At 39.9% G+C, this 21,347-nt stretch overlaps 1 protein-coding gene across 1 annotated transcript; it reads right to left on the bottom strand.

Annotated features, from left to right (window-relative positions):
• Positions 1–446: 446 nt before the first annotated feature.
• htr7c (5-hydroxytryptamine (serotonin) receptor 7c) lies at positions 447–20,659 on the bottom strand. The gene is made up of 2 exons (XM_010750508.3): positions 19,866–20,659; positions 447–2,415 (listed from the first exon to the last, which is right to left on the bottom strand). The coding sequence occupies exons 1-2, from the start codon at positions 20,330–20,332 to the stop codon at positions 1,677–1,679; spliced, it is 1,206 nt and encodes a 401-aa protein (XP_010748810.1). The 5' UTR covers positions 20,333–20,659; the 3' UTR covers positions 447–1,676.
• Between the last annotated feature and the right edge of the window lie 688 nt (positions 20,660–21,347).

Genomic DNA, 21,347 nt, shown 5'->3' with positions numbered 1-21,347 from the left:
AGACAGCTGTCGACCAGACTTTGCTCCAAGCAGATAGATACTAAAGGCGTCTTTTTTGGGTCACCGTCATTGAAATGACTCCGGAGTTCTTGCAGTAGCACAACAGCCTTGCTTGTTCCTGGAATTGGCATTAATGTTTCAAACGCTTCTAGCAGGCCTTAAGGTGTATCTTTATTCCTCATGATAGACTTACAGTATCAACTCAGTCGGCAAGGATAATGAATTTTGTACGACCAACTGTGTGCATCAGGCTTTTGATGAGGATATGCTCTGTAGTGTTAGATAAGACCTATGTGTATTGTCTCCTGTTTCAAAATGAGACAGAAGATCCTTCAAGTCTCAGTCTAAAGAACTAGAACTCTGTCAGTAAACCAGTTTTGTATGCATGAACGTACATATATCATCCGAGGTTACCAACATATGCCAAAATGATGTTTAAACAAGTGTTTCTTTATTTACAAAGTGATGAAATGCTTTGCCACTTCCTCAGCTTCTTTCTGAAAGTAGTCAGACAGAGCAAATCACAGTCCAGTTATAGACAGATCGATCTCACACAATATAAAATAGCAGTTAATTACAAAATGATGCAAGACAGTGGTACATCTGTTTGGAGTAAATGTACAGTCAAAAATCAAAAATCGAGGTAGAAAAGGACACACAGCTCAATTGATATGACACAGTTTCAAGATTTAACAATTAACAAAATGAATTGTTAAAATGAGACTGCACAATTCAACAGGTTTGTGTAAATGTGGAGTGAAACCGATGAAGGCAAACTAAAAAAGACCACAGTATCATGAGTTAGATAGACATAGACAGACAATATTGAGTTCATTTTCAATTCAAGAGTGTGCTAACATGTGGGTGAAACATGGAAACACAAGATGTCATTCACTATACCTATAATTCAAAGTGGCATGTGAGACAAATATGTTTCATACAGAGACAAAACAAACTACTTTCAGTTTCTTTTTATAGCAAAATACACTGAGATTTCATGAATGTATTTTAAATGCATTTTCCACCCATCTCCATCCCCTCGGCATTACCACATTTGTGTGAAATATTTAAGTTGCTGCTATTAAATATAGGGAGAGGATCAAATCATCAGCATCTATAAGAGGTATAAATAAAATTTAAATCTGGCACAAAACACCTCCACGAGTTCCACTTTCAGTGTGAAATGAATCTGGGATGTGCTCAGATGCAAATGACACTGTGAAAAGCAGATGTTTTACCCTATCAAACATCAATTTTGTTCATATACAGAAATTTATTTGCTTTCTGTTTCATTTGAAAGCCCTGTGATGATTGATTGTGTTTACGTGTCATTTCCTTTGTCACTACATTATCCTACCATAAATCCAGAACCTGGACGGAATTGTGGCATATGCACAAAAGCCATGTGTCAACTGGAATAGCCCATCAAACACGCTCTATGATTTTCTTTCCCAAAATAGAATGACAGAGTCACACACACACTGAAGTGATCGTGCGGTCTTCCTGCCTTTGCAGAGGGGCTATAGAGGCACCAACAGTGACTCCCATTCTGTCAGTCTTTGTCTTATCTACAGGACTGCTGTGCACACGTCGCTGTTTAAGCACCAAGTGTACAAGCACAGGACCACCATAGCCCAGTTTTGGGGAGTCAGTATAAGCTGCCGAAGTACCGTTCTTTAAACCTTAAGAGCCTCATGCACGCCCACAGCAGACAGTCGGCGGTTGATGTTGCGATAACGACAGCGGAGAAGGTCACGATAAGTGGATCGCAGGTCTCGGTTGAAGAAGGCGTAAATGAAGGGGTTCATTAGAGAGTTGGCGTAGCCTAACCAGAGCAGCGTTCGCTCCAGCCAGATGGGCACACAGCTACACTCAACTCCACAAATAAAGGGCCTGGCAGTGGACAGGATGAAAAATGGCAGCCAGCACACAGCAAAGACCCCCACGATCACCCCCAGTGTTGTTGCTGCTTTCTGCTCCCGCTTGAAGATGGAGATATTTCTGCGTTCACGATTCAACAGGCGGGACAAGGCTGCACACTCCTCTGCCACACCGGGCGGCTTAAGGCCTTGCATTCTCAGTGTTTCATTAGCCACTGTTTCAAGGCGCTCACGGCGTGCAAGGTCAGTGAAGCGGTGCTTGGCGCCACTCTTGCGAGCGGCCCTAAAGATCTTGTAGTACATGACCAGCATGACCAGCATAGGGATGTAGAAGGCTACAGCTGTGGAATAGATGGTGTAGCCAAAGTCTTGGCTAATGAGGCACACACCGGCAGTGTGGACGTTTTTGGCCCAGCCACAGAAAGGTGGCAGGGTGATCGAAGCCGACACCAGCCACACTCCCAATATCATCTTTGCCATCAGCTGACCGTTCTGCCGTGCTGGGTAGGTGAGGGGCCGTGTGATCCCCAGATATCTGCAAGGAAAGATGACAAAAAAGTATCAGTACTCACTTCCAAGTAGCTCTTCAACATGCGACTAAAGGCAGCTGAAGTTGCCTTGATATTTGTAAAACCTTGTCAGCACAGAAACTTTATCATATCAAAAACTAGACTGATTATTCACTCACATATAATGTCAATCACCACTGAGATGAAACAGTGTACAGTAGTAGCATCAAATACATGTCCACACATTTCAAAGATAGACATTTCAATGAAAGGTCATACACTGTTATTTCCCTGGAAGGCCTTTAGCTGCTTTTCTTTGGCTTTTGAAGAGCTTAGCAAGTAAAGAGGAAGCTGTCAATCAAACAGACAGTTCAAATAGCAGCTGGAGGTGTCAGAAAAATAAAATGAGGTGTGAAAGGCTTGAATTTGTATGAAAAAGGGAAAATAGACACTATTCTCACAAAATGATAAATCTCAACGTGTTTTGGCTGAATACCCACAGCCTTTATCAGCAACAAATGTGTCATTAATGAAACTTAATTTGACACTCTGCTCTATTGTTAATCAAGATAAAAAGCTTTAGGGAGCACTGGCCAATTTGCCTCCTCATTCACCAGGGATGCAAACAGCAATGTGGACATGAAATTCAGCTCAGTCAGCCTTACTTTGTTAACTGTTTTTACATGCTGAATTTACAGAAACCATGTCTGATCTGAAAGTGCTGCTATATCATTACACATCAGTCTTAATGTTTATAAAGTTATGAAGTTTAAAGTGTAAAGTTTCTAAGTTTTAGGCTTGATACAAGTCGCATGGGAGTGTTTGGAATTTGTTCTTAATGTTCTGCTAAAATCAGATTGAAGGACAGGCATTAAAACTTGGTTGTCAAACATACTTAATGCCAAAAAAAACCCCTCTGAAATCCACTCCATTTTGGAAATGCAAAGTAGAACTAATCCAAGTTTTTAGTTCATCACAAGTTAATTGGCAACTTAACAACTGACAACACACAGTGCAACACACAGTGCAACATTAGAGCTCTAATGTTTTTGAGCCAGCTTTATAAAACTGCATAGTCATCGCATTTAGAATTTGACAGGCACCTGAGGCACGTGACTTCAGGTACAACTCCTAACTGTGTTGCTATGACAGCAAGTGAAACAGCTATCATTCATCAGATACAGGTGTCATTATTTTGTTGCCAGTTGCAGCTCATGTGGACGGGTGGCAGTTTAGATCATGAGCAACAGAAATGGAACAAAAGTCAAATACACATGCTTCATATCAGTCAAAAATAAAGTCATTTTTGTCACTTTGCTGGAAGTTAATTTTGTTCCTGAAAAATCACAAAACAGAGAAAGTGACTTCCATTTAAAGGTGTAACACATTATTACAGTGACCTCCCTTGTGATCCCTTGTGCTCACTGATCTTATGTAGCCACTACTACAACAACCTCTCCAACAACTGTTCTGCATACCTTTCAACCCTCACTTAAAATGTAAAACTTAAGCTTTACAGGAGGGACTGAACACATCCAGATGAGCAATGTCAAATAGATACAAGACAGATCCTCAGATGGGTACACACCATGTTGTGGGAATTCTTTGGAATACATAATGAAAACACAGTAATGCAACACTCCTCACTCAATGCATTATTCTATAATGAGGAGGTTGGCTGTGCTGCTTATTTGTGGAGATATTTGTGTGTGTTGGTGAGGGGGGTGGCGGAGGGCAGTTCTCCACAAAACTATGACTCATCTTTGGCCCTTAAAAAGGCAGAGCTGTTTTCAGACGATATATAAAATCCTCTCACCATCCTTGTGCAGACAAACTGCCAGGTTGGATAAGATAGCATTTTAACACTTCATTACACAGCTTTGTGCATGTATTTTAACTGGCTGAACTGATGCAAACATCAACAGCAACTGATGCAGACCTCCAGTTGGTTTCATCTAATGCATTTTGACATACAGAGATTAAACTGTACCAAGTAAACACATGAAAATATGTGCGATATGTGAATAATGCAATGTAACATAACATAAATCAGTAAAGAATTTGTCAAACTGCAATAATTTTTGGGTCAATAGGGGCAGCAGCAACAAGTTATAAACACAGCATTAACATATCATCACTTTTCTATTTAATATGGTAAAAAGTTGCTTGTTTTACACACCCAACAAATACAGAGCAACATTTGAATGATAGATTTGTGTCTGTCCAATATCCACTCACTGTTCTCCACAAACAGTGCTCGGTGGATTTTTAGAGCTTTTTAGCCGAAAACAGCTGCCTGGTGAGACTGAAAGCTACGCTAATGATAGCTTGGGAAGTTAATCTAAACACTAACATTAAAGAAACCAAAACAAGTCTCAGTAGAGCTGAAAGAAATTGCAAAATCGGGTTACTTTACTTCAAGCAACACCTCTCACATTAACCCATAAGAACCCATGGTGACACCAGTAATTTGATCCTTTCTTAAAATATAAAGTATTTATTATAGCAGCTTTATTATTTTTCTGCATGGTATCTGCAATAAACAATTAGATTCAAATGCAAAAATATATGAGACTGAATATTAGGAGATAAGGAGATTATATATATATATATATATATATAGATAGATATATATATATATATATATATATATAATATATATATATATTCTATCTCATCTCACCCCAGCGGGGTGGTATCTGTGTAATCCTCAAGCCGGGTCCTCAGAGGCCTGGGAGTTTGAGGGTCTGCGCAGTATCTTGAGTTCCTAGGACTGCACTCTTCTGGACTGAGGCTTCAGATTTGTTTCGGGATTTGCTGAGCCACCCTCCCAGTTTGGGGGTTACTGCCCCAAGTGCCCCCACTACCACGGGGACCACACAACCCTTGACCTTCCACATCCGTTCCAGCTGCTCTTTCAACTGATACTTCTCAAGTTTCTCATGTTCCTTCTTCTCCTGAGTGGCCAGCTGGGATCGCCACATCTATCACCACTACCCTCTTCTGTCTCTTGTCCACCACCACTATGTCGGGTTGGTTAGCCAGGACATGTTTGTCAGTGTGGAAGCTGAAGTCCCACAGAACCTTGGCCCTGTTGTTCTTAGCCACCTTCTGTGGTATGGCCCATCGGGATTTTTTAGGTACTTCTATTCCATACTGGTTGCAGATGTTCCTGTATACTATCCCAGCCACTTGGTTGTAGCCTCCACCCTGCTACTATGTGCTGGGACTGTCTCAGGGCCTTCTTTACACAGTCTGCATCTTGGGTCTGGTCTACTCTGGTAGATCCTGGCCTCTAGGTCTTGTGCTTATGGCCTGTTCTTGTGCTGCCATGATTAGTGCCTCTGTGCTGTCTGTCAGTCCTGCATATCCAGCCACTGGTAGGATTTCTTGATATAAGCCACTTCCTCTATCTGACGTGGTACATGCCATGTAGGGCTTTGTCCCTCCAGGTTGTCTGTTCCTCCTCCTCTGCACCCCATCAGGGTTCTGCTGCCTGAGACATTCACTTAGCATTTCATCCTTCGGGGCCATCTTTCTGATGTATTCTCATATTTTCAATGTTTCATCCTGGACCTGGCCTTGACACTCACTAGCCCTCGGCCTCCCTCTTCCGCTTAGTGTATAGTCTCAGGGTGCTGGACTGGGGTGGAACCCTCCATGCATGGTGAGGAGCTTCTAGTCTTGATATCTGGGCTTCTATCTCCTCCTTTGGCAGTTTATGATGCCAGCGGGGTATCTGATGACTGGTAGTGCGTACATGTTAAGGCTGGACTTTGTTCTACCATTCAACTGACAATTTTTAGGACCTGCCTTACTCTCTGGAGGTATTTGGCTGTGGTTGACTCCCTGGTGGCCTCTTCATGGTTTCCATTAGCCTGTGGGATGCCAAGGTACTGTAGCTGTCTTGGATATCACCTATGTTGCCTCTGGAGGTTAATCCCCTCAGTCCAGATCATCTGCCTCTCTTTGAGACCATCCGGCCACACTTGTCCAATCCGAATGACATCCCTATGTCATCGTGTAAATCCTGGTGGTGTGGATCAGTGAGTCTATTTCTCGCTCGTTCCTGGCATACAGCTTGATGTCATCCATGTAGAGCAGGTGGCTGATTGTTGCCCACACGGAATCGTACCCGTACCTGCTCTCGTGATGATCTGACTGAGGGGGTTAGTATGCCGCACGTGATGTTGACTGGGCAATGGGCTTTGAACTGGCTTAGGGTTGTCTCCACATTTCCATTGAGTTCTGGATGAAGGTCCTTGGTTCCTGTTGATCTTATACAGTTCCAGACTGTACAGTTCCAGTGTCCATGTGTGGGCATTGAGTCGGCTTTCTTGTAGTCAATCCAGGCAGTGCACAGGTTGGTCTATATATATTATATATATATATATATATATATATATATATATATAATATATATATATAGATAATAATAGATATATTCACAGCCGTGGCAGTCTTTGGGGATTACCAAGCCACAGACAAACAGTGTGCTTGAGCTAATGGAGTAATTCCATTACTTCCACTAGGCTCCCAGCCATGCATAGTAACTATTTTCTGCACCGAAACACCGTGACTGGCCCTGGTGAGCAGTCATCAGTCATCTTTAAGAGCACCTCTCGAACCTTTTATATCTGAGAGGGCATACATAGTGAAATATTTACCAAGCTGCAGGTTTGGGCAGAGGAATGGCAAATTTAGAAGTGGTCCTTCTAAAAAGAAAGTAGGAGGATGGGAAGGAAGTCTGACCGTCTGAAACATTCCCCTGGAGAATCCTCACTTATTCATCTCATTTCTGAATTTTAAACTTGTATGCCCTTACACTTGGGGGCAAATCAAAATGAGCATGTGAAAAAGTAACATGCTGCGCATTTTAGGAAAAAATTTCTTACAGTGAATGAGACTTCAGTGAGACCACAGTGCAATATCAGATCAGGAATATCAGATAGCTGGATAGCTGCAAAACTTCTTTTTTTTAAGATTATCTTTTTGGCCTTTTATGGCTTTAATGATAGGACAGCTGAAGACAGACAGGAAGCAGGGGGCAGAGAGAGGGTAAATGACACGCAGTAAATGGCTTAACCCACTCTGCTACCGACCACTCCGCAAAACTTCTTTTTAGTGTAAATGAAAACAACAATATTTTTATTTCAACAAAATTATCATCATATTTACTCTGAGAGCACCAGATCTGCCCAGTGAGAGTTCTGGGATTTCTCCCACATCAGACAGAAACCACAGTCCTCAAGGAAATCTCTGTTTCTCATATTCTATTTGAGGAACCTCTGTAAGACAGAAATTGAGCTCCTTCTCTCAGAGCACACTGAAAAACATGAGCAAAGCTGCAATTTTCTCCTCTACAAAGAAGCAAAGGAGCAATCCCATCTGTTACACAAAATTCAGCCTCACTCTTCTTAGTTCAAACAAAAGGTTCTGTCTTGTCTTGTTCTTTGTTTTGACTTCTGTAAGGTTAGGATGAATGAGTGAAATATCAGCAATATTATTTTCTATTTTTTTTAAAAACATCAAAACAAAAAAACATTAAGTCTCTTACATAAGACAAACTAAGTCATCCCTAGGCAGACGTACTTCTTTCCTGAGATTTGTCTGTTACCTCCAGCCACAGGACTGCCATTTTAGATCAGACTGGTGTCAAGCAGTCTATGAATAACTGTTGGTACATATTGTAGCCTGCACATAGAAGAAGGTGCTTGGGAATTGTCACCTAAGACAAAATAAATATTTTCCAGAAAGTTAAGAGGTCAAAAATAGATGAGGACTTATCTAACACTAAGTAAAACCAATGTTGGTCAGAGTTTACCCAAATTACAAAAACACATATTACGTCTTACCAGTATGTCCTTACACACCCCTAGGTGCTATTTATTTAAGTAACTTCAGTATCATGGCAATGGGGTGACATGACTGTAAAGAAAAAATAATTTCACTTCCCTTTCACATCATAACAGAACATGTAGCTAACACCTTAAAATTAATCAGGTGCTCTTTTTTGTCTGAAGCCTGGCAGCTTTGTTACAAAACAATCCAAAAGCCGAAAGCGATCGTATAGTATACAGAGAGAAACTGACACACATGGTGTGACAACCACAAATTTAGAATCAAGTGACAATTTGTGATCAGATATACTGTATATATATTCTTCTACGTACTAGGCTGTATTGCGAGACACTAAAATACTAAATTACCTTAATGAGCATGTCTGACAAAAATAATCTACCATCCTTAGCATGATTCAGGATCTCTGAACACTGTGGGAAATAATTCCTGTTTCTAATCCCCCACAGACAGCACCCTGACTAACCTAAAACATCATGTTTGGCTTGATACCGTTGACTATGCTTCAGTTGCAAGCTAAATGGTGAGTTATTTACAGAATCATTGTGTGTCACAGCAATAGCAATGATGGGCAGCTATTAGAGCTACAGTGATAGTGGCTTCCCCTTCCAACAGTCTGCGTGTACCCAGCTGTCAGAGCTGGTCTGTCCTTGGACAACAAAACAAATACTCCATAGGCTCTATAAAATAGACAGTTTAGTAGAGAATAGGGTTATAGAATAGAAAAGATATAGCAGCTGAAAACATACACATAACCTCAGCAACAAAATGTAGATTCATTCAGTTTAAACACAGATGAGTCGAGTATTTTACAATCACTGTTAAAAGTGATTCCTCAGAATTGAAAACAGCAAGATAACTTAACTGTTAAAATAAACTAGTTCCTTAAATTTGTCATCCAATCACACTCGGGAAAAACAGAGTTAATAGATAGGAGATTTGGCAAGCCTGCCATGAGAGTGAGGATTAAGACACAATAATCAAATAGGAACGATGGAATACATTTTTGGGTCCTTTAAAGGAGGCATTCACAGCGTAAATCTCATGTGACTCTTTTGACTTTTAGTGACGCAGAACTATGCTCCAGTTACAAAAAAAGAAAAAACATCATGAGAGTGAATTATGGGAACAGCAATCAGTCTCGTCTCCTACTTAGATGTCAGTAAATAACAGTAATGTGAAGTTGATGTGCCAGCAGGGCATCTCCCTGTCGTCTGTCTCGTCTTGTTAACCAAACGATAGCTGGGCAGTATGTCTCTTGGTCTTCGTCGCTTACTAGGCACTTCCAGGACTGTGTGTTGTGACTCTGTATCTATTTAATGCGTTTTATAATCGCCAACAGGCAGTGGTGTTCAGAGACTGCACCTCAGAAAAGATCCATACAGTATAACACATGAACGTGTGTTCATATGTGTATGCACAAAATTAAATTCACACTTTTTTTAGCAGGAGCCTCTGTGGGGACCAGTCCAGACAACAAATACAATATATTGTTGTAATGGCACTCCTCATAGGTTCACAGAATTCACAGGACAATTATTATGTCTTGACAAGACAAGATTTATTTATAAATCTGTACTGATACGAGACACAAAGCAATGAATTGACACTGACTGTTGATTAAATATTGAATTCAAAATGTTTAGCTGAGCATACTGGGCAATATGAATGTACATCTCTCAGCAGTGACATCACATCCATTTAAGCTGGTGGGACACATGCTCCACCACTACTACTATTTATATGTAGATATGATGTTCAACAAGGGTGCAAAAGCATGCATTGCACCCCCAGCTGAATATTTTATACACCTTTGACTAATGCCACTGTGGTTCAGATCATCACAACATGAACAGACATCAGCACAAATCTACTGTTTTCTATAAAGGAACATCTACCAGCACCTTCAAATTTAACATGTTATATCAATTAATATATTAATTAACACCCAGAGTAATTCTGGAGTCTTGTTGTTGTTCCAGTGGAGACTCAAGGAAGTTATTGCACCATTCAATAATCTGGCATTTTACCCCTGTAAAACTACAATATTTTGTTTTTACAGTTTGGTTTGATGCTGGTAAACAGGCAGAGGATGACCAAGACACACTGGCTGTTTCCTCCTGTCCTTATGCTAAACTGAGCTTACAGGCATCTGGGGATAGTTTCTAAGTAAAACTTCTTGCTTAAGGTTTGGAGATGAATAAAGATACACACCGGCTGCATATATCAAACTTCTTGTCACTACCAATTTTCGTCTGCTATTTTGAAAGGGCAACAATCAACTTAACTTTTCACAGGCTAGTAGCTCTTATACTCGACAAGGTGAAAACACCACAAACCATATAACCTTCACCATGTTACTGCTACAGTTTCTGATGCTGCTACTGCTGACTGCTGTCTTTGGTTAACACAGCGGTCACTGCTCCATTACAAACCCACCACTGACATCTTGCCTTTATCTGTACAGTGTCCCATCACACACATTATTTAACATTGCTCTCTTCTTGTATCAGCTCACTCTTTGGACTTCATGTCCCAGCAGACTCTGAGAACATCATCTGGCCCTGAGCTTTCACTTGTGTTTCGACCCCTTCTTTCAGAAAATGGAAGCCTCAGAGAGCTTCTCACAGCTCTTTTAGTACTCAAGATGCTTTGAAGGCAGTTACACATATCTCTTGATCTGTCAGTGTATTATACATCGAACAACAGTGTTGTGTGGCTACACTGATCCCATTACTAGAAGGTTTCCTAGCATGAGATGGATTTGTGATCGTGTGCAAAAACTGCTTTAGACAGAATCATCCACTATGTCACCCTCTACTATATCTTCCATAATATACAATGCACATTGCAAGAATGTTTTTGACAAAGACTGGGATTATGCCTGGGGTTTAAATCTTTGGTTGAAGGTTCAGTGTGTACGATTTTGTGGGCAGACGTGAAATATAATATTATATACAATATTTTGCTTAGTGTATAATCACCTGGAAATAAGTATTATTATGTTTTTGTTCCCTTTGAATATAGTCTGCTATGTTTCTACACTACCTTAATTTTAATGGCCTGACACACAAACAACTTTTTTTTTTCAAAACTTTATTTATTGTATTTTGGTCGTTTTCAATAAACAATACATGATGAACACAACAAACAATAACAAACATTCCAATCCCTTCCCACCCTCTCTTAACCAACAGTTCTCTCGGAGGAAAAAAGGTAATTAAGTCCATAAGAATAAACAACTTTTTAATCAGCCCTGTCATATGCTTAATGGACTTCCATTATAGTGGCAGCCATGGTGACCAGACTTATGATGCAGCTACAAAGCTTCTATAGACCCCAGAAAATATGTACATGCATGTAGTGGGATATGCTTAGAAAGAGTCTTTATTCTGCTGAAGCCTTAGTGGAAGTCAGCAATTCCACTACAATTCCCCTATTTTTCCTGTCATGACAATGTGAGAGAGTGAGTGTGAAAAAGCCCCTCCATCTTTGTCACCTTCCCTTTGGTTCTATCACAGAGTGCACTCAGTCTCTCAAAGGACACCTCTAAAACTAAATGAGCTTAGAGGAAGCCTCAGAAGTGGGTTAGAAATCTAATTCTCCACTCTCTCCTGTTTTACTTATGACCTTTTAGAAAAAAAATGTTGAACAATTTTAGTTACCAAGGATACCACAGACAGCTCATCTTTTCAGCCGACTCACTTTCTTCCAATTTGGCCAAGTAGCTGTGTGGCCCATTATATGTCATCATTTTGTGGGGAGGAGTTGTATGCAACTTGTTCCTCAGTCATTACGGTGTTATATAAAGGAAAATACTGGCCAGTGCTATTTTTTTTTCTTTTTGTATTGTCTTTCTGACCTTTCATTTTTGGGACATGGAAATATCACAAATATTGAAAAACTGGCAAAAGAAGGCTACTGACCCCTGTATACCTATAAACAGATATATTTATTAAGAACACAACAACAATCATGCAAATACAGACCAAAATCAACAAACCTGTACAATTCATGTATACTACACACAGTTCCATTATAATTAAATACATACTTCAGCCAATCCTAAACTACAGTAAACTTCTTCCATATTTCAAAATGTTGTAAATGTCATTATTCCCCAAAACAGACTAAGATACTCCCTAAAATTATTCGAAGACAACAAGCTTAGATAACAAGAATTTTACAATGAGCCAGCGACAGGGTCATAGGCGACGAAGGCTCATTGTGTGATTGCTGAAAAGGTTCATGCTGGTCTTGACAGAAAGGTGTAAGAACACACAGTACAATGTAATTTGTTGCATTTAAGGCTGCCTAACTGCAGACCAGTCATGCTGACCCATCCAATGTCGAAAAGCACCAGCAACATCAGAAATGGACCACGGAGCAAAGGAAGAAGGTGGCCTGATCTGAATAATCATGTTTTTTTTTCACATCATGTCGATGGCTGAATGTGTGTCCATCGCTTATCTGGGGAACGCATGGCACCAGGATGCACCAAGGTCAAAACAAGCGGTGGTGGTGGCATTGTGATGCTTTGGGCAATGTTCTGTTGGGAAATCGTGGGTCCTGCCATTCACCTAGTTGAGACATACCACCTACCTAAGCATTGTTTCAGACTATGTACATACACCCACTTGTTCAAAGAATAGCAGGATCATGCACCCTCACACAAAGCAAAAATACTTGATGAATGGTTTGAGGAACACAACGAGTTCAAGGTGTTGACTTATACGTTACTTAATATCTTGCCAGATACCACAGTACACCTTCAGAGGTATAGTGGAGTCTATGATTTGACAGATCAGAAATGTTTTATGGAAAATATGTAACCTATAAATCAATCAATTAAGTATTATTCAATAAAGAAACATTTAGATCAAACAAATGAGAGAAATGCACAAAGGTAGTACTGTATATTCAGCCATGTTGGACATATGTTACATCAGCAAGACTGATATGAATATTTTTCAAAATTCATCAAATCTAATTTGATTATGCACCAAATGACAAGATCAGAACGCAAGATACACAAGACATGGAAATGGAATCTATGTTCCTGTCTGAGCACAATGTGCACTAACTGGACAAAACTATGACTGATGACAGGAATATCTGTTACAAGGGCAATTTTACTGCTGTCTATTTTGCCTACAAGCAGTGAGAGGACGACAGCCATTCTAAGTTATTGTGTCTCTTTCTCCTGGCAAAGCACATCTAAATACACGCTATCACATTTGTACATTTCTGGGATTCATCTTCACGCAGGCTAATTTGAAAGATAGATACAATAATAACATTATAGGTGAGCAAACACAGCTGTGACAACAAGGTAATACTACACAAATAACTAATCGAGTGAAAGAAAGGTCACTGTTGTGTTATCAGAGCAGTACACATAATGATGGGATCTAACAATCTTAACAACAACACTACACAGCTACACATGGGTTTGATATGAAGAAAATAAATGAAGGTCTATAATTCTAAACAGCTTCAGTACACGCAATCATTCATCAGAGAGTTTAAGGTAGATTACGTGATGCTAAAATTATCCTTCTGTTCCAGATTATTGGCTCCACATTCACATACAATATAGTAAATTGAGTACTGAGCTTGAGTTGAGTCCTCGACACTTGGTTCTTTAGTATATATTGTGCATGCTGTCCTACGCCCTTGCAGACTTCCTCACAAAACAAACCACTAACCACAAAAGTCAGTGACAAAGTGTGCACACAATTTGATGACTCTACCTTTTTTCCACTGTGTGGTGTTCACAGTTCTAGTTTTGACTGAAATCTCTCATCACCTATTGGATAGACTACCATGAAAATTGGTACCAACATTGTTGCCTCATCTGGATGAACATCATTTTCAACTTTGGACTTGCATATAGGATTATGGGTTAATTCTCTTTGTACATCCTCACAGACACAGACACACCCATATACTCAACCGATACTGGCAAACTGAATGCCTCTCACTTTCTACTTAATAATAATTTAGGTTTCCCACCTACTCAAAATACAGTGCTGTACACCAATGTGAAGCATCTTTGAAGGGAAAATGTAGACATAACTGGATTGTGTTGGTGTCTGTGTTTTCCTCACTTAACAAACTGACCAACATGCAAGTGTCTCATCATGTCATCTACCTGATGAGATCACAAGGAATTTCAGCCAAAATAATGTCATGCTGAACTACATCCAATGAACATTTACGTCATATAATATTTTTGGATCATTTAGAATGATCTTATTGTAAGAGTTTAGCTGTTCCCTTTAGCAGCCTTACACTATATACTCTAAAAATATATACACATGGATGCACAAGATTGGTTTCTGGTTTAAAAAGGTTTTTGTTTTGTCAGTAACTGTTTATTGGATCGTTCATACTGGCCATATTGATGGCACGTATAAACAACATGTTCATGGAGGAACCAAATACCAAAACTGGAGTTGCATAGTTAGTTTGCAGCAGCAGCAATGTGCTGAATGATCAAAACATATTATCTGCAATCCACAGCATGATGTGTGTGTGATTGTGTATACCTGCATCAACAGGAAACCCATTTTTTCACTGCCTGGTAAATGCTTGCTGGCCCTTTGTTTAATCTTGATGAATAATGCCCCCCTCCTTTGTAATGCCAAACAAATATGTATGATTTATGTCACACTAAAGTCAGCACTCAGCACTTTGCCCTTTTCCTCTTCCTTCCACCAAAGATTGTTGGGTAAACATGGTGGCAAGCTGGGAATAGCAAAATAAAACTCAGGTCTCTATCTGTGTACTGGTTACTAATCTACCAGCCTCTGCGTTAAATTTCACGGAAAAGTGCAACACAATTGCTGACATGAAAATTGTTCATTTCAGCTTTTCAGGAAGTTTTTAACCATTTTAATCAACCCTAGATTCATAAAACTCCTTCAAAACATCAATCAGTAAAAAAGAAACAGGGTGTCATCAGCCCAAAACAATCCCCTACCTAATCTAATTTTCATTTGTGAAAGCACTTTGACTTAATATTTTCATTTCAGTCTTTGATCTATCAATATCACTGCTACTATTCAAATATAATGCATAGCTGGATCTGGTTCAAGAGCTCACTGATTAGTTAGACAGGCAATTCTGATTTAAGTGGCTCCCTGCAGAGACAACCAATAAATCAACAAAATAAATCAAATCACAGTCCATTTGCCCCTGTGCCATTTCAACACATGTCGCAGTTTCAAATATTTTTTTCTCTACTATGAATTATGAGGCTGGTCCTGCATCTGTCTTTGTTATACTGGACTGTCCCTCTAAATGTTTTCACAAATCTACAAGGGAGAGTAGATAAAGTAAAAAAAAACTAAAAAAACAAACAAACTACATTTTACGAGTAAAAACCACAGGCTCAGGGCCATAGCATGCTAACATAATAAACTAAAAAGGTGAACAACCTGCTAAACATCAGCATGTTACTTTGTCATTCGGAACATTTTAGCATCCTGACGTTAGCATTAAATCAAACCACTGCTTTTACCTCACAGAGCTACTGACATGTCTGTAGACCTTTAATTTATTTATCATATATATATTATTTTTTTCCATGATGTCAGGTGAGGGTCTGCCTCCCCTGAACTCCTGAGCTCAAACGATCCGCCATCTGTGTACACTGAACACTAATTTCTCTTTAGCTATTTGCAAAAAAGGAGAATCCTTCCAGGGAAGGACAAGGGTACAAATATAAGAATGGGGTGCATGATAATTACACTTCAGCTGACCAGAAGGTGCTTCACTATCTGTTATCATTTACCTGCATTATCTGATACAATGATGTAATGATATCTAAGCAAAATATGTCTCGTGGGAGGTGGGTGCAGGGAATATTTGGTCATAACAAGCAGGGTTTATGCCATTCGACAATTAAATATGAGTCATTTACATTTTGAATGAATACTGGCCATGAGGTGTCATGAATCATTCTTGTTTCCTTTTCAGATAGCTCTGTGTGCTTTAGCCATTGCCATAGTTTTGCTCTCCTTCCTTTGATTTTCTATTCTCAGCTCCCTTTGAGTCCATTCCCACACACACCTGATCACATGATCAGCAGACAATTTGTCTCCCGCTTCATGTGCTTTGTAATAAAAGTCAAACAGACAGTCAAACATGATGTAAACTGAGCTGTGGTTAATACTACAAGCAGCACATATCAATGATTAACTTGCCAAATGCCTTCTCCCAGCATTTTTATTCCATGGTGCACTGACATATTTTCACTGACAGCAGTTTTGCTCTAGAAGAAGTGCTTGTTTACAAGACTTGGACAATGATGTATTTTATTATAAATATTGTTTCCTTTTTAAATATGAGTGTGGTTTGTCTTCTCAATTCTCCAAAAGTTGTTGTGGCTTGTAAAAATAAATGTGTATCGTGTGACTTTTCAAACCTCTAAATGTGCTCTCTGTAAACTGAATGTGATCGCAGGATTTAGCAAGTCAGTGTAAAATCCGATTTAGTACCCAAACAACTTTCTGCTCCAATTTAGGAGTCTTTTATAAACATGAACTATCTTTGATCTGAATGCACTGGCCTAACTGGAGATGCCCAACCCTCTACATTTCAGTGAGGTGGCCGACAAGTTCGAAGTGAAGAGTGCCTGAGAGATCGGAGCTTAAGTGTCACATCACATTACCTGAGGATACATCAGCTACTGTAGGTCAAGTCATCTGTATTTGCTGTGAGTGGATGTTCCCCAGCTGCACCACAGCAAGTGCTGTTTCTCCTGGGACAAAGTTAGACGCCAACCTCACAAAAATATCATCAGATGTGGAAAGCAGGTCAATGTGGAAGCTGCTTGTGAAGTTGGCTCATCAATAACACACCGCTTGACAGAAAGGATGTGATGGCTGATGGCTAATCCTGCTGTCATCTAAAGGCCCTAGCAAGCATGACGCCTTGAATCCCATGGAGAAGCTTATGGGTGTGATAACACCTCGACTTTATTGTTGTTAATCTGACCCTTGGTTGAAATGTTTACTTTATTGCAATTATTTGATATATCTGTCGACATCCCATCCATCAACCACAAGTTAACTGATAGTCAACTCAGGCTCTGTTTGATTTACTGCTAATTTAACTAGCCTCCTTCATAGCACTATCTTTTCTTAGACATCTGAGCAAGTACAGAAAAGACCTACCCTCTCTCCCCACTGTTGTGAATAAATCATTCATATTTGAATTATTGAACATACAACATATTACTCTCAGTGAAGGTAAAACTGATTGAAGCCAAAAGAGATAGTAACTTTTTAGGGAAGTGGGCATGAAAGCCTCTGTTGAAAGTGCATGTCAGAATATCTTGTGAAAGAGAAGACCTGGGCCTTTGTTTATATAACTCCTGGTTTATTCACTTCACAATGCTCAGACTAGGCTCCTCTGCTGTGACAGGGTCAATGCTGTGGTGTGTTGGCTTCAATTTGCAGTGGCCATTCTCTACTTAAAGAGGGTGGAGGTGACGAATGGGTACTCATCCATAAGCATGGCTTTCACAGCCATAAATCAGAATTTGCACATACTGCACAAAATCAATACAGCTGAAAAGTGTTCTGCAGTTATTTTCATGTGACTTCGGCTACGTGACAGATAACATTTTCTTCAAGCCTGCCAATAGGTTACTAAACACTTACTATTAGCACTAAAATTATATGATATGCGTTGATACCATGGTATATACCATGATAATGAAAATATTATTTATATCGCCTGCCTCTATTATTAAGTTGCAAATAGTATTCGGTCTCCTCATCTAGATTCTAATGTGAGAAGATTAAAACTGCTTCACTGCTGTTTTCTCACACTATTGCAGAGACAGGAAATACATCCTCTCTTCTTCTGTCTAACCACTGTTACATTTTTTCATTCTCAGTCAGCATCTTTAAAAAAGTGTATATTTCTCTATGAACATGCACAACTAAATTGTAATAGCAACTAAAATCACTTCCAACGAGACACACCATGTTCAGTTTACCTGTCACAGTGATAACTTACTTATTCTAAAGATTAGAGATATTTTTCTAGTAAAAAATGTCTTCCTTAGCTCGAAAGGCAGCTTTCTAATGACATTTATCAGGGAGTGAGGCTGTAACAAAAGACACTATTGAATAGCTGTATGGGAAATATAGGATTCGTAATTTAAAGTAATGTTGTCTTGACCTTAAGAGCAACGGTCTCGATAGCTCACACTCTGATGCATCAATTTTAATTATTCTTTTTTAAATATATGTCTTGTCCCCCAACTGCAAAAGTACATCCATTGAGTAACTCTTGAGACTTCCTCTTGTGAAGTAGTAGTAGTAAGTCCTAAGTAGTTTTAGTAAGTCTTCATTATTAATTTTTGCCCCAGATACCCACATCATTTAATCTGGCACTGATTAGACTTGTGTTATAGTGGTTGGTGAATGTCAGAGATACTGCCAAAAGATAAAAACAAGCCTTGATAGTGTACGTCTTGTGTGGGGATGAAAATAAAACTGACGTCCCATTTAAATGAAAGTTCTGTCAACAAGAAACGGGAAGACATGAAAAATCAGATTCTATGAACAATCCATGGCAGTGGCCACAATATGAGATGAGGATGTAGCAGAACTGGTTCCATACTGACTGAAAGGCCAGCTGATGACCTGACTGGGGGGTGAGTGGCCACAGATCACCTACAAATGACACACTGTCCATCCATTTTCAATAATCAATGAGATCTCTGTGACCTCTAACCTAACCCCGTGAAGAGCTTTTCAGCCTCTACCCAACAAATCTACAGTAGTTACATTCCAACTAGCCAAAAATACATTCATGCATCTGTCAGCTTTACCACAGCTGACGGGAGCAATCACACTATATGACATCATGGTATCTGTGCTTCTCTCATAATATCATTAGCTCTTCAGGCTACTTAAGTTCCTTGTACTCAGTGCGTGTTTCACAAGAAGGAAACAAATAATTCTGGGTGTAATGCACTGTGGTACTCAGCTTCTGTCTGCATTATGGGTACTAAGGCAGAACAGTGACACTTTCATTGTGGATTACAGTGGGAGCAGAGAGCGTTTGTGACAATCTCATATTGCCAGAGCTAATCAGCATTGGCAATATGAGCAGTGACTAAATGAGTTTTGAATGTGAAATTGAAAGCAACTCACAGTGAGGCATTTGGGAACCAATGTTCATAGGTAATTTTGGAACGATGTGTTGATGCACACACCAGGGTGGTAGACCTCCAAATTATGTATTTAAAGAGAAAAGAAAAGAAAAGAAAAGAAAAGAAGAAAGTGACATGCTATAAATTAATTATAGTCCACGTATTAATCTTTTGGTTCAGTGATTTCAACCGCACAGATGCCAAATGCCAAATTCCATTATCTTGCGCACAATTATTTCATGCGTTTATGACTTCATTTGGCACTTGATCTATCCCTGCCCCTAGTGTACTTAAGTGGTTTAGAGAAGCTTAAAAGGCCTTATATGCGTCTTCTCTGCGTCATTTTAAGCCAGAGTGCAGTGCATGCGTAATTTTCGTGCCATGGTAAATTGATAAGCGTCAATATCAACGCAGCTTTAGTTGCTCCGTCTGGAAACTTACCTATCGACGCTGATCACACACAGGGTCATGATGGAGGCAGTGCAGCACATTACATCCATGCCGATGAAGATGTTGCAGAACATCTGTCCAAACAGCCACTTGCCCCCGGTGAGGTCCGTTACTATCGCAAACGGCATCACAACTATGGCCACAGACAGGTCCGCCACTGCTAGAGATACCAGAAGATAGTTTGAAGGTTGCCTCAGTTTCTTTACCACGCATACCGCGATCACCACCAGCGTGTTTCCCATCACGGTAACCGCCGTGATGATGGCCAACATTACCCCAATAATGATCTTTTCCGGGCGCCCGAAATCCAGCAGCTGCTCCCCGCAAGACTCGTTCCACATGGTTGTGGGACTGATAGTGACGAGGACGTTGTACAGAATCTGCAAAGTGCCATTGATAACTTCGGAAATATCCTCGTTCTTGTTAAGAGTGAGCTCAATTCCCGAAGTATTAAACATCACGACAACGTTTTCTCGGTTTGGGTGCAAGGGGAGCCTCGCCAGTGCACTCCAATTACGCGCATATTTGGTTATGTGTAACCTGCTCTCAGCTCCTGTCCAGCAGTTTGAGATCGAGGCAATTACAGCTGTACCAGATCAACAACTCACTAGGGCGCTTGTGTGTTGGTTTCGTGTTTAGGAATGATCCGTCTGAGGAAGTGCCATAGATGTTTGTTCCATCCCCAGAAGGAAAAAAACTCCTACCACTAAAGCTACTAAATGTACCACACACAAAAAAAAGAAAAGTTACAGAATCTAGGCAGCTGCTCTCGACGGCTTGTTTCACAGAGCACTTCATTGGTCAAATATGGACTCATTGAGGAGTTTAGCTGCTCAAGCCGCACCTATTTGTGTGACGCATCACTTAAGACGCACAGAGAGCTCAGAGCGTATAGTAGTTGTTTGTGGGTTTTGGCACAGGGTTCCCTCTTCAAACTGCACTTACCACCTTGACAGTTGATGTAGAGTATGCCTTAATCACAAAAAGGGTTAAATTTTATTAATATAATTTAACGTTTATCTCTTTTATATCTGACTGTGGGTTAATATCACACATCCCACATAATGTCGCACATAATATATTTACTCTCAGTACCCGTCTATATGCAGTGTTACAGTGGTCAGAATGAACTGGTTGGCAACGCTGTGACAAATATTTGTTTTGAAGTAGTCAAGCCTTTTTGGACTGAATAAATCATGCAGCAAAGTTTGCTTTAAAAAAATAAATATCCCTGTTTTTCCCACATGCCTCTTGAATTCAAAGGGACAGGAAATGAACCTTGTGGCATTTTGCCAGTGCCTTCAACCAGCACCTGCTTATAAATAGAATATCTCAAACACTAAAAGACAATTTAACAAAGATTGAAGTTCCTCTTATGCTTTTTGTTGTGTTGAAGCTTTTCTTAGTTGCCTTGGCTCTTCAAATTTAAGCACTGAAGACAAATCGGAAAAGAAAGTCCAGCCCTATTGATGG

This window comes from Larimichthys crocea, chromosome III (assembly GCF_000972845.2).
Source record: "Larimichthys crocea isolate SSNF chromosome III, L_crocea_2.0, whole genome shotgun sequence".
Lineage (NCBI taxonomy): Eukaryota > Metazoa > Chordata > Actinopteri > Sciaenidae > Larimichthys > Larimichthys crocea.
Note: the sequence above shows the minus strand (reverse complement) of the source record. Positions and strands in the feature narration are given on the sequence as shown.

Coding starts and splice junctions, on each gene's coding strand:
- htr7c (XM_010750508.3), bottom strand. CDS start 20,332: ATGTTTAATACTTCGGGAATTGAGCTCACTCTTAACAAGAACGAGGAT. Junction 2,416..19,865: donor TGTGTGATCAGCGTCGATAG/GTAAGTTTCCAG, acceptor CTTTCCTTGCAG/ATATCTGGGGATCACACGGC.